At 32.8% G+C, this 15,179-nt stretch overlaps 1 protein-coding gene across 1 annotated transcript in view; it reads left to right on the top strand.

Annotated features, from left to right (window-relative positions):
• LOC115890336 (kinesin-like protein GA13060) overlaps positions 1 to 15,179 on the top strand; it is a gene marked incomplete in the record, with an annotated part of 701,789 nt that overhangs the window by 216,397 nt on the left and 470,213 nt on the right. Inside the window, 1 exon segment of the mRNA XM_030910529.1 lies at positions 4,659 to 4,836. Coding sequence (XP_030766389.1) covers positions 4,659 to 4,836 — 178 coding nt within the window.

The raw sequence follows: 15,179 nt of genomic DNA, 5'->3' as shown, positions 1-15,179 counted from the left end.
TGTTATTTTGTACGTCGACAGATCGTTGGATTTACCGACTCGGATCCAACGACGTCGCTTTTAATAGGAAAGCGACGTCACAGGTCGTATCACCAGCACCCGACCTAAATTTGCACAAAGTCTGACGTCGCTTCAGGTCAGATTTAGTTCGAAGTCAGATAGATGCTACTTGGGATATTTCTTTAAGAACCATACAGATATTAAACTGTTGACTCCTTCAACTATTTCGACACCATTTTTTTTAGAAAACAACATAATTGGATCACCGGATGCAACCTATTAATACCCTTCCAAAAAATACACGAAAAAAAAACAAGGGAACGGCCTAAACTCTCCCCAATTTTAGAAAACGGGAGCTCAACATACTTGAAGCGCCTAAAAACCGAAAACCCTTCAAAATCGAACGGTGGAGGGTGTAGTCGAAATTGATGCCGAGGCATCGACGGATGATTTATAGCAAGAAACGTATTCTTACGTGACCGAAATTTTAAATTGTTTTATTGTTTTTTTCGTCTTTTCGGTGCCTCCTCCGCTCGGCTCCCCGTTATGTTCCAGGGGCGTAATTCGATCTCGCATATTTCCGTTTGATTAATGGAATGAGAGGTCCGGCCCTTATAAGGGCCGGAGTTTAATGCTGCCGCAGTTTTTTCCGTCAGGGCTATTTTGACTGCGTTACTTACTTTTCCTTCAATCGCTATGTAATGTCGATTTAGGGCCAAATGGTGTAAAAATGAGTCACGCCATATTCAGGGTTGTTCACCACATACGACACGGAGTATTGCAGCTAAACGATTAGATTTTTACAAATTGTAAGTTTTGGGTTTGTTGAAGGTCTATTAGAGCTACAATTTAAAAATATTTTTACAAGATACAGAGTGTCCCAAATAAGTAAAAAATATTATAGTTGTATTTTTTTAAATGGAACGCCCTGTATATTATTCTATTTTTGGATTCTACGATTGAAATAAAGGTAAATTTGATTAAGGTTTATCACACTTAAACCTTACCGTTTTTGAAATATATTCAATTTTATGAAATTGCAGTAAAAATTTTAAGGCTTTATTTCTCCTAGGGTATCAAAGTTTTTAATACTAAATATTTACTGTAGATTATTTATTGATCAGATATTGTGTTGCAATAATAAAAATTTTACTACCTTATACAGAGTGTCCAAAAATTTATATTAAATAATTACTAGCTTTAAACGGCAATAACTTGTTTCATTTAAATGGAACACCCTATATATTTTACGTGAATCAGATGCACAATGTAATTGTCTATCAAATTGTATTATTCCATTTTTTACCCATCTCTTCAAGTTTTCGTAGAAATTGCATTTTGTTAGAATTTAGACCTCATTTATCACTATACCCATGGAATATTGACATTTCAGATTTTTTATAGCACCATAATATGTACAAAATGTACAGGTGGTAAATATTGCATGCCCATTGGCATACAAAAAAACTATTTAAATCTTTGTAAAAGAGTATACCAATTAAATATACCACCATTATTTCCTACCAAAAACACCAAAAATTAGTTAATTACATACTTTTAAATTGTTTTAATTAATAAATTATTCGAAATAAATGTGGATTTGGCTCAGAAATCAATATAATAATAAGTTATGAAAATGAATGTCTCTGTTTTTATAAATAAGCATTCGTCAATAAATGAAATAAAATTTATAAGGTGTTACTTTTTACCACACTGTGTAATACACACACAAAATTCAGTTTTTTAGTATTTGGAACAATTATTACTACAACGTAAACAGTCAATTAATGTAGTTTGAATACTGGGATCATATTAATTGGTCCTCTTTAACAAAAAATATTTAAACAGTTTTTTTTATTTTTTAATTAAATAAGCGAACTATATCAACAATATTAGTATATGTACCCTTTGAAAATTTGTTACATCTTTAAAAATAAGCTAAAATGTCAATAAACTAAATAATAACTGTTAATAACTTGATTCCGACTTCAAACACACCGTAAGCTAAACGTAGTACGCTATAACGGACCAATGGCCGTCGCGGGGAGTGGTGGGACGGACGGCTCATTTCATTCTGGAAGACTAGCAGCGTCGTTGCCAATAGTTCTAGACGTTTCAGCACATTAAACAGTAAACACGTCCTTTAATAGTAACGCATATATCCTCTGGTTAATAACATATTATTACGCATGCTTCTTTAAAAATAAACTATTAATTTAATTAAGAAATTGAGATTTATTGATATCCGGTGAAGGTTTTAAAGTCACCTTTTCTGCAAATCAAACTAAGTAGGTAGGCGCAAATTTGAGATGTGGCAATGTCGCCTTCTCTATCTCAGTTGGTTTTTACAGTACGTAGTCAACCTCCGATTGTTTGATCGGGTTAAAATGCACAATGTGATATCTGTTCTTACTAAATCTATGGTATAGAGAGATGAAAAAAAATATAAAAGGACTTTATTGGCACTTGTAAACGGCGAACGAAAGAAGACAAAATCAGGAACGTAGTTGCCTAAGATGCGGATTGCAACCAGTGTCCGAGGCTGACGGTTCTTTGCCGGAAGACGTCCTGACAAATTGGCTTTATAATTTGATTGGTCGATAAGAAATATCGTTTCGAGTCAGCGGCACGTATAGTGCACAGAGATTATCTTTCTCCTCATTTTTTTCTCATCTCGTTTTTGGCAGATACGAAAAAAAGAAGAGAGATACGAACGCTGCAACAACATCATTAATAACTGCTCGATGCTATGCACCAGAATTAATCATTTGTGAATTTGTTACTTTGCATGTATATGTCGCTCCGTATACACGGTGTCTCATATAAGATAAGAATACAAGAAGAGATACAAAGATTATTTTCTTTTTTTTATCCGAAAAGGAAAATATATGTATATTAAGCCTTCAAGGGTCTATACAGGGTGTTTCAAAACAAATGCGAAAAACTTCAGGGGGTGATTCCTTGTTCAAAATAAAGGGTAGTTTGCTTCATAAACGTTGGGTCAAAACTCAACCATTAGGGAGATATCGCGGTACAAAGATGGCGGAAAAATAATGTTCTTATTTCTCATTTTGAAAACGAAAAGAGATAGACTAATGAAATTTTATGGAAGCATTACTGTTATGAAAACACACTTCCTGGTAATTTTTTCACTTTTTTAAAATGAGTGGAAGGGGTTGAAATAAACTACCCCTAACTGTCTTGTTAACGAAATTTAAAGAAAAATCTTATCAAACACATGCAAAAAAATTAATTTGGATAGTTTAGTTTGTTTAGAAACTTTTTTATCTCTTGTATTTTTTTATAAACCTCACCGATTTGAAATTAAAAAATAAAATGTAAAGCATTACATGTCAGGACTAAAAATATTTTTATATTAAGAATCTAGTGATAATAATGATAATAATAATAATCTAGATAATAACGTATTGCAGTAGGGTAATGTCAAATAAAACAATATTAGAAATATCCTAAAAAGTGACAGCGGCCGACTAGATTTTTTCCTAAAAAATTACAGCTGCCCACTAGATTCTTTATCTAAAAATGTGTTTTGTCCTGACATGTAATGCTTTACATTTTATTTTTTAATTTCAAATCGGTGAGTTTTATCAAAAAAATTCAAGAGATAAAAAAGTTTCTAAATAAACTAAACTACCAAAATTATTTTTTTTGCATGTGTTTGATAAGATTTTTCTTGAAATTTCATTAACAAGAATGATAGGGGTAGTTTATTTCAACCCCTTCCACTCATTTTAAAAAAGTGAAAAAATTACCAGAAAGTGTCTTTTCATAACAGTAATGCTTCCGTAAAATTTCATTAGTCTATCTCTTTTCGTTATCAAGATAAAAAATAAAAACATTATTTTTCCGCCATCTTTGTACCGCGATATCTCCCTAATGGTTAACTTTTGACCCAACGTTTATAAAGCAAACTACCCTTTATTTTGAACAAGGAATCACCCCCTGAAGTTTTTCGCATTTGTTTTGAAACACCCTGTATATTCTGAATCTATATAAAAATATTTACGAGTGTTACTCACGACTTTGTTCACTATTGTTCTATGGCCTTTGAAAATGTGTACAAAATAGCCAAAAATTGTATTTTTTTGATTTTTTTCTCATACATAGTCTCAGTCATGTCACCGATTTTGTTAAAACTGCTATTATTCGCTAATTAAAAGACGTAAAATAAGAAACTATGGGTCACTATAGTCTTGAGAGAACAGTAATGGATGTAGCAAAAAATACGTAATTCCACGGAACATTGAGACAGCCTGTATATCTAGTAATTATACCTCATAGTTTATAAATTATCTCTTATCAAATTTAATTTTCCGATAGTGACTCACTTACCGATCGTCAAAATTTTAAAATACTTTTAGTAAGTTTCACAAACTTTTAATTTTAAATTTTGGGTAGTTTTAAGCTTGATAAATGTACCACTTTTACTTATATAGTTTACTAAATGTTACTCTTACTAAAGAAGAGATGGTGTTATTATAATTAGAAATAATGTAGGCATCACAGAACGTTACAAAAGTATTTCAATAATTCCAATCGTATGTAGGCTAGCCCCTAGAATATAAAAAAAAAGAAATAAAAAAGAAATATTTTTTCCTTGCTTAACTCTTTTTTATCTATTCTTTTCTTTTTTCCAGATCAAACTCCAGAGAAGTGGACGCCGACCCCAAGACCCTCTCCGCGTCCACTCTGGAACAGACAGTGGCGTCCCACCATCACCAACAGCAGCAGCACCGGCTTATCTCAAAGCAGCCGTTTCGTCTGCTGGACAATGACGTCAGGACCGCTTGGATCAATCCCAGATTGATATCGAAGGTAATTATTCGGAATTTTGCTTGCTTCGTTTTTCCAGGATCTGGATAGGGTCTAGGACGATTGCGAGTGACGTTATCGGGATCTTGTCTGGTTACAGAGTATAGTTCTGGAGTTTGTTTGAGAGATTTTCCTTTGTAAGTACTAAGGTTTTGAGAGAAGAATAACTAAATAAAATTTTGGATAATAACGTTTGAATAATAGCGTTTATTTAAACGTTATTATTTTACAGTTTACAATTAGCATTTATTAGTTTGTAAAGGAAAAAATCCAGATTTTTTTAAAAATAATCAAAAAAATTTTTAAAATGTATTTTTAAGAATGTCAATTATAAACTTGTGTATAGTGCTAATAATAAATTACAACAATTATTAGGTAATCCAAAGGATAAAACACCTCCACTGGAAAGGTCTGGTATTTATGAAATTTCTTGTAAAGATTGTAATCAGAAATATGTTGGGCAAACTAGAAGATCAATATTAACTAGATTTAAAGAACATTTAGCTCAGATAAGATATGGTAGACCGGGTAAATCTTGCGTTGCCGAACATATTGTTGATAAAGAACATTGTAGAGATCTTAATAATTTAAAATTAATTAAACAAGTCTCAAATTACACGCAATTAGATGCATATGAAAGCATCAGAATTAATAAATGTAAAGATAGTATGAACAGAGAAAACGGTCCAATTCCTTCAAGTTCTTTGTTCCTACTACTCTAGCGGCGGAAATCTAACTGTTACGCTCAGTGGGCTCTGACTCGGTTGGCTAGATTTTGCCACGCCCACTCGGTGCCCACTGAGCGAGTATATAAACGCTCAACTTGTAGATTGTACTTTAGTTTATAATCATCTGCTGATGGTGCTAACATGGTTAGCGAAACGCGCGTCCAGTGTAAAAGTGTTTTGGTGTATTGTGGTGATTTAGTGTTTTTATTTTGCTGTGTAACACCAAAGGTTCCAACCCTCCACTGTAATTAACAATTCTACGGGGCGTGTGATTTTTCCAAATCGGTCACCAATATATTCCGCAAAAAAAGTCGTTCGCTTCAGATCAAAAGGATTTTTTTCAAACGTCTCAAAAGTATTGTTGCGGACCGGTGTGGACTCGACCTAACCTAACAATATGGCCCGCCCTCGGATGACCTTAACATCGCATAGACACCGTAATGATTCATTCGAAGATTCGAGAAGGATCGAGTCCCACTGGAATGGAGTAGTACCATAGACTTAAAATAAAATATAGACTACACTATTTACATCTCAACGCGGACAGGCAATATTTTTTGTACACATGTTTACTTCTGGGTACAGTCGACCGAGCCTTCTTCATCCAGCCTATGTTGTCACGTCTTTAATATTATCAATATTTTTTTTCTTGTTATACACATATATTGAGATATTAATTCTACAGTTTAATAAAGTAGGTTTTAATATTCCATAGATGTATTAAATAGTCCTTATACTACTAAATTATAAGTCGGATACTGTTTAAAAAGGATAAGTTCTTTACAATATGACAACACCGATTAGAGGCGAGGGAGCCTATTCATTCATTTATCACCTTGTAGTACGTGTCGCACGTGTGCGGTAAAGCTTTGTTGCCGCTATCTCCCCGGCTGTATTAACGCATTTTCTTAGACTTTTTCTGTTCAAGAACTATAAAATATGGTTCGCCAGTGCCAAATTTGCAAGAAATTTGACTTAAATAATCCATTTAAGTCTTGAAACGACTTTTGACCGGTAGGCAACTCTCAATTTACCCATTGGGAGTCAGTGGCGTTGTTGTAGAAAGGCGCTTATTTAGATAATATTTTAGTAAAATGTAAAATCTGAATTTTTTCTCTTACATTACATTATTTACTTACTTACATTGTAACAAAATCATAATTATAACCCTGTTAATAATGTTTTTATTAAAAATATATTCCGGTTTATTCTAAAATTATCTTCAGAATCTAAAATAACATACAAGAATTTTAAAATGATATTACATTATGAAACAATATTTTTTAATATACCGGGTCGTCTCAAAAGTGGCTCACCCCTATAACTTTTTTATTTTTTCAGATAAAAAAACAGATTTGTATGTTAGTAGGTATATGACATAAATTAGGATTTATTGACGTATTCAATTGTTTTTGGTCTCTTCCTGTTTCACCGAAATGATTACATCTTTTGATTTTTAAAGGCACCCTCGGTATATTGCTACTTTATTCGATAAAAAATTATACTCTGAATAGAATGACATATCATAGGTATGTCAACTTTTGACATTGTCGCATAAAAACAAATCCTATTTTAAATTTCAATCCAGGGTGCCATGGTGTTGTTAAAAACACTAAGTTTTAATCAAGGAGCCTTGGAAAAATAGTTTTGATCGTCTAATGGGTTTCGTGTCTTGTCTAGGCCGGTTAAAAGATGTACAAATCGTATTTTTAATCATACATATGTCAATTTTTTCAAATGGAACAAGGGTGACTCATTAGCATATTTGGAAAAAGCATTTTTTTATGAATATATTGATACCATACACTTGGTATTTCGAGTCAAATTGTCATTATGAACTGCGTGTTACAATTAAACCATATGCGAGAATGTCAAAAGTTGACGTATGATGTGTCATTCTATTCAGAGTGTCATTTTCTATCGAATAAAGTAGAAATATACCAAGGGTGCCGTTTAAAAATTAAAAGTTATAGTCATTTCCGGTGAAACAGGAAGTGACCAAAAACAATTGAATGCGTCAATCAATCCTAATTTATGTCATGTACTAACATACTAAATCTTGTTTTTTTATTTGAAAATATAAAAAATTATGGGGATGAGCCACTTTTGGGACGCACCCGGTATAATAAAGACAGTACCGAGTTAAATAAATGTAGTTTTCATTTTATCCACTTCCTATCACCTTCCTTGCTTTAATGGAACAGATTTATGTTTTCTCTAATTTACATAAGACATCACTTAACCAGAAAAAAAAATTACAAAAATCATATTTTTTTTTCTCTCCCTGTCGCCGATTCTATTATATCTGTGGAATAGATCCTGTTTTGATTAATATTAGGGGTTGTAAATGTTTGACTAAAATTAATAATTTATTATTCATTTAAAAAATTACGTAATTTCACGTTTTTGTATTTTATTATTTTTATCCTTTTTGGACTCTAAGACGTTTTTTCTAAACTTTTATTTAAAAAACCTGTCCTAAATCTTAATAAAATATAAAAAAGTGTAAATACGATATATTTTTAATTTAATTATAGCTTCATTAAAATAAAAAAATTACCCGGCTATGATACGGAGAGTTCAGGTGTACTTGAGAAACGAAAGACAGTGTTGTGTTTCTCGGCAGAGTCGTCAGGGAACGACCGTTACGACAGAGACAACCTATCTATCGCTCGTGTCGCACTCGTTATAACCTAAAACAATAACACAACAATAACAAGACAGTGTCTGACCGCATGTTCCAGCTATTTATGAATGAGATGCTTAGTCTATATTTTATTTTAAGTCTATGAGTAGTACATACGAGAACATTTGAAACCTTCTCTATGCACCTAACGATCTATGGACTATTCTAGTAAACTTTAACTGTAGGTATAAAAGCTGGCGGCTGTGGCCTAGAGAGGGCAGTTATAAATAAACAGTGCAGTTGACGCGCTAAAATTCAAAATAAATTCTTAGTTATAAATCGTTTGTAAATAGTTCTATAAGTCTTTTATCGTTATTGTTTTTTGTTAATTAGTGTTAAATAAATAGTGTTTAAATAAATTGTGACTTTCTATCCACACGGAACCGACGAAAAACGTAACAGTATTAATTTTTGTCACTTTAACGCCTAGGCAGAAAAGTAAAGCACTGTTACGCCGAAGTACAAAAGTACAAAAATATATTATTAAACTGATATTAAGTGTCAAATTCAACGAGTTTACAAATTGTTGCTCGATTACTGTTTATATTATTTGCAATGTTTGAAACTGACGAAAAAATTATTTGTAATGTTAAAAAAAATAGTATGTTCTATTTGGAGTAAAAATGTACTTTTTGTGCCTCCCTGTAACGTCGGAATAGCTTTACGATGGTCCTTCAAAGGTACAGCATCGTCAAAAAAAGTATAAAACAATACAGTATTGTTCGGAAATAGTTTTAAGTCGAGAATGAAATTAGTATGTATTATCTAATGTCAAAGTGAAAAGTACTTAATGCTGATCAAAATGTCGGTAGGAATTTGGAAACATACAACCGCTTCAAAAAAAAAATAAAACAACATATTTTCTGACGATTATAGATTCTCGGGAATGAAGATATATTAGCACAGATTATACAGATTATAATCTTTGTTTTTTTTTTATTTTTTTTTCGTGGTTCCAACTTTCGGAATTGGGCACTAGTTAGGTTACTAGTTTGCGCACATAGCACGCCCACTTATGGCCTCTAAAATTGTGCACAGCGCCTGACCGGCACAGTTATTAGAGAGATATCGCAAAACCGAATAGCGTCATGCAGTATTTACGCGTACCTTATCATGGTTACGATATGCGCGAGTCAATTTTTAACGCAACGCCCGCTAATAACGTTACCGCCTGACGTAATCTGCGGATCAATTACACCAAGCGCTATTTCTAAATAACGTTTAAAAATTGCTTAAATGGGCATGTGCGGGTATTTGACAACCGGGGCCGGCCGGCGAGATCTTTTAATTTAGGGTATGTTGGAATTGTTTTGAATTATTACTTTAGTTTTATTAGGTAATTTGATATTTAAGTAGCTGGGATTAGTTTTAATTAAATAAATATGGCCCAAAATATGGATTCCACCTCTTCCAATATTAAAGAACCTATAAAGAGGCTTAGGTTTACAGCAGATGACGACTTAGCCCTTCTAAGAGAATTTGTTGCTTGTTGCTCTAAACCCACTGGCAGACGTTGAACATAAAGCACCGGAAATAAGCACTGTAGCTCTTTAGTTTTAAAATACCTAGTAAACAAAACAATTTCAAAGTTTTAAATTCAAAGTTAGGTTAAGTTTAAATAGCGGACGCGACGCGAACAGAATTCTTTCCGATCCGATAACTATAAAAGAAGAGAGTTAATACCACCTCACGTAAAGGAAATAACACCTGGCCTTATTAACGTCCATGCACGCTATTCGGTTTAGCGATATCTCTCTATTACGCTGTTTATTGTTATTTAGGTGAGTTTATTTTTGCGCACAGGAAATTTTACTCGTTTGCACATCGTCATAAAAAACAATTGTCGTACCACGAATTAGGGATAAGATTTTTATCTGTATACATATAGTATACTTAATCTATGATATTAGTTTCTATATTAGAAGAACCTAGCTCTGCACTAGACTTTGTGATGGTATGTATTCGAACTATACGAAATTATAGTTTTCTAGGACACATTTTTATAACTTTTACAGTTATAATTTTTTTTTGATTTATAATAAAGTTTCAATATAATTATTTTTTTTTATTTAAATCACATGATTAAAATTAAAAAAATCACTTGATTTAAATCATGCCAACCCTGGTTTGTGAACTGAGATTATTGAGAGAAGAATCGAACTGTTTACTGACTCCATATTTATTTTTAGACCACAAACGTGAACGTCGCAGACTAAGGGAATATCTCAGTTCACTTAGCTATAAAATCCGAATTATTAGTAGGAAGGCTTACAAGAAAATTAAATATGACATTAGGGTACATTCCTATTTAAAATAAATTAAAAATTTTTATAATGAAAATAAAAAACTTTAATAATTTGGCCGGTATTTTCGATTATTTTCAAGAAGAACTAAAAGAACTACAATTGTTCTAGATGTCGTCACCTCTCTACCTATACAGGATGTACAAAAAAAAAGGAAAAAAGTTCTTATAAATGTATGTCGTAAAATGCTTAGTTTCGGAGATACAGGGTGTAGAAGTTTCATTTTTATTTCGATTTTTTCCAAATAATTTCGTCAATATAACGTCAATATATGGATGAAAATTGGTATCCAGGAGTTTTTTGACATGGTAAATTTTTTGACTCAGTAGTTTTATACAAGTATGGACAAAAAGTTATTACTCTTCCAAACAGTTAAACACATGTAGGTGACGCCCCCTAAAAATAGGAGTCAATTTGATATCAAAATCAAATTTCTCATGTCAAAAAACTCCCAGAAACCAATTTTCATCGAAATATTGATGTTACCTCAGAAATAATTAAAAAAAAAATAGAAATAAAAATGACACTTGTACACCCTGTATCTGTGAAACTAAGCATTTTAGGACATACATTTATACGACATACCTTTTTACTTATTTTGATCTGTAGAATATGCTGTCGAAATTTCCGGAATACAGTTCGGACCACCCTGTATATAGAATAGTAAGAAAAATAAGGGAAAAATTATAGAAAATGGCGAATGGCGCAGGATTATTAAAATTTTTTCAAACAAGCTCTATTTATTATTAGATTAAATTGAAATAAAAGCAAAATTACTTACTGCTTACAATTTTATCCTAAGAATATTCTTCGTGGGCACGGTAGCTGCCGCATCACTACCTTTACCTTCCATAGTAATCGTTCATATTGGACACGACTCTGGTCTCTGGTATTTTATTTTAAGTTTACACAGGAGAACTGTACCTAGAACTACAGAGACTAGTTCATATTATCTGTACTATTCAAATGCGTTAGCTTACATTATTACTTCAGAATATCTAGAATGTTATTTTGAGAAAATCAGATCCAAGGATTCCCAGGCCTCGGTTAAGATACAGAGTGTGAATTTTCTCTAGTGAAGACTGCGTACAATTTTATCCTAACAACACAGTCAAATGGATCAAGCCAGCTGGAGAAATCAGTGCAGTTTCCACAAAGACTAGGCTCAGTTTGTAATCCTCCAATGTCCTACAATAACAAGTAATATTTTCGTAAAAACTTTGATCGTGTTCAAAGAGTCTTAAAACTAATTCCAATACAGTTTCCTGGGAGAATTATTTACACAGTTTTCTTGGTTGTAAAACCACTACTTTTTGATTACAGATCAGTTTGAACGTACCTTTGTTTTGAACAGGTTGTACAAGCTTACGATATCTCACATATTATTAGGCACGTAATGTCAATTTTTAATCACATTTCTAGGAATATTTGTATCGCTCTCTATTAATTATTCCACATATATCTTGAATTTTGGCAGTGCATAGTTCTAAGTTCGTCTTCGAACAAACAGTTGGTCTTTTTAGGAATTCTGTGTTGAAGGACATCGCTTAGAAAGTGGTACTTGGTTAATTGTTTTAGTATTATCTGAAGCTAAACACTGAAAAGAAAATACATAGTTACAATTTGTCTGTATTATAACGGGTATATTTATTTAATAAATCGGTTTTATACCTTTTATTGTTCTTTCTGGTTCATGGGCGATATTCGATTTCCCGCGAACTTTCCGCCATCTTTCACTGATGAGAAATTGAAATGTCAATCGTTAATTTTCTAAAATTTCTTAAAAATAATATATTATTTCGTATAAAATCGTTACGAAATATATAAAAATTATCTTATTATATAATTTATCTTCTACTTGAAGTGTATAGAAGCAATAATTCACCTTTGTTTAGTAAATTAATTAAAAAAATCATTTATAAACCATAGGCAACCAGTAATACACTTCGGAATACAATCATGCCTTAATATCTCACCGCTCAATCCCGACATAAAATAAGTATTTATATAAATAACAAAAGAATATCATTTGGGATTCGCAGACGCGGCGTGCGATGTAGACTCTAATCCTAACTTTCTGGCGCTTGAGGAATGCGACGTTATGGGAACTGGCCAGCCCATAATTTAGCCCTCTTGAGTTGTTGTTAGAGAATTGTCTGCAGTCGTACGATGTCTGTCAAGGTAGTCTAATGATGACGAGGCGCCGGTCAATTCTACCACGAAATTCCGCATTCTCAGGTACCTTCGTTTACGGGGGGGATTGTTAAGATTCGTCTAGTCGGAGAGACGACGCTTGCAATTCACCCCGTAAATGCTTGGAGTACAAACTTGGGAATGTTTTTGCCACTTTTTTCAATCATTTTGAATTTTTGCGCAAGAAGACTATTAAAAGTTATTTTTTGTCTTAACTGTACTATTTCCTAACTAACCAACACAGACAAATTTATATTATTCCACGGTCATGTTCCTCTAACTACGACCGAATCGAAGCCACTCGCCATTCAGGAAAACGACTCCTGCAGCTTTTAACTCTCCCCAGTCTTCTTCGTTTTTCTTTCCATCCTGATGCAGGCGTCGCTGCAAAAATTGCTTTAAAAACGTCGTCCTTGTTAAAATTGCGCCAGCTACGGGCCGGGGGCTAAAGAGCCAGGCATAAACACACACTTAGTGTAATTGGCTTTAGAGGAGGAGGATCAGATGGAGGTGTGAGGAGGGGAGGAGGGAGGTTGGTGGCAATTTTCGATAATGCGGTGCCGTGATCGGATTGAGTTTAAAAGAAGAAAAAGAAGTGTCTTTGAATGTAAGGATAAGATGATCATCCCCGGAAAGTACCTAATATACATATAGTGATAGTAGCTTTATTTTATGCAAAACTTCGAGGTTATATCGACTGAAACATGCACTTAGTAAAATAAAAAAGTATTTCTTATAAAGGATTAAGGAACAGGCAAAATTTACACCAAGTTTGATATCAATTTGTCCTAGAATTTTGCACCCAATTTCAACAGTTTTTTATAATTTGTATCTTACCTATCAACATCCATCTTAGTGGACAGCTACGTCGAAACACCGGTTCCCATTAGAACACCGAAGTTAAGCGACGTAAGGCGATACTAGTGGATGGACGGGTGACCGGTTCGAAACTCTGTATCGTGCTGTTGCCCAAAAGTGTAAAATCTATTGACACACACTGCTCATTCACGCCGGTTTGAGGCCGGATGAGATCGGATATCTCGTAATAGTCGATATAGACCCTTGCCAAGTCGGTAGACCATTGACCATGATATGGCCGAGAACCGCGGTTCGGATTCCGCGTAAACAAAGTGGGCCCCGTCCAGATTAGCCCTGGCAGCAAAAAGGAGACGATAACTGAAATCTTTACTGTCATCATCAAGTAATATTAACAGTGTCATCATCTATCATCAGATTATTACAACTTATAGAGATTGTCTCTATACTAAGGTGTAGTAGATCTGGACAAAAGACACATTTTATATTTAACACTTTTAAAATAACTTGAAAAGAACTTAGTTCTTTAAGAGTTATTTATACTTTTGTAAAATAGGGTCTATACCCTGTAGTTGCCAAACTATATTTTTTCCTACTAGCAACATCATTACTTTTGATTGTTCTGTGTGCTTTTAAAACTGTATATTTATACTACATTAAATATAACTAGTAATTTACTTTTAAATTATAATAAATCATTTTTTAGTTATTTTGTTATACAAGACGATAAAATTGTATTCTATCGAAAAATTTCGGGTTTCGGAAGACGATAATGCAATTTTATCGTCGTGTATAAAACAATATCTTTTTCCATAGCGAGTTACGTTTTAAAAAATATTCAGAAATTATTATTTTAAGGAATTTATTACGAGTAGAAAAAATATTGTTCTGGGTTGGCGTTGGTTTCTATGTAATTTGACAAATAAATAAAGCTGTCTCTTTAGTTGTCAGTTTTGAGTCAATATTTTTTAATTCCCTTTCGTGTCGATTGCTGATTGAATTGGAGCAGAAATGGCACAAAACGAAATAAGTAAATTACCAACAGATGTTCAAGCTGAGCCGACAAACGCCATATCCAAACTACTTCCATTTAAATCCCGAATAACTTACGAAAAGGAATATAAAAATTTTCAAAAATGGAAGAAATTAAAAATTAAAAAACGTGCGAGAAGAAATAAAGTTTTTAACATATCCTCGCTGTTAAAGTATCATTTAATCTACCCTTACCGTACTATTTTATTACTATTCTATACCTATACTATATATAGTACTATTCTACCGTACTATTTTATCTACTATTTTTGATAGATATAAGGCAATTAAAACAATATACCTACTATTTTCATTTTAGAAATTTTCTTCTAGTAATGAAAACCCTAGAATTCTTTTCAAGAAATAAAATGATGTATCTGTTAAAAAAGAAAAACTTCGAAATACCGATTTAAAGCATGTTTTAAACATTAAATGCAGAAACAGATTTTCCTTTCTGATCTGATTTCCTTTTACTCTCATACTGAATATTTTCACCTGCACATTACGACGCTGCAACTTGAAAATCCTACTGAAATATCACTTTCCAACTTGCATTATTACGTTTGCCGCGATCCCTAAATCATCCCC

Source organism: Sitophilus oryzae, unplaced genomic scaffold, assembly GCF_002938485.1.
Source record: "Sitophilus oryzae breed Bouriz unplaced genomic scaffold, Soryzae_2.0 scaffold_863_pilon_pilon, whole genome shotgun sequence".
In the NCBI taxonomy this organism is placed as follows: Eukaryota; Metazoa; Arthropoda; class Insecta; order Coleoptera; family Curculionidae; genus Sitophilus; species Sitophilus oryzae.
The sequence above is the reverse complement of the archived record's forward strand: the minus strand, read 5'-3'. Positions and strand labels throughout refer to the sequence as shown.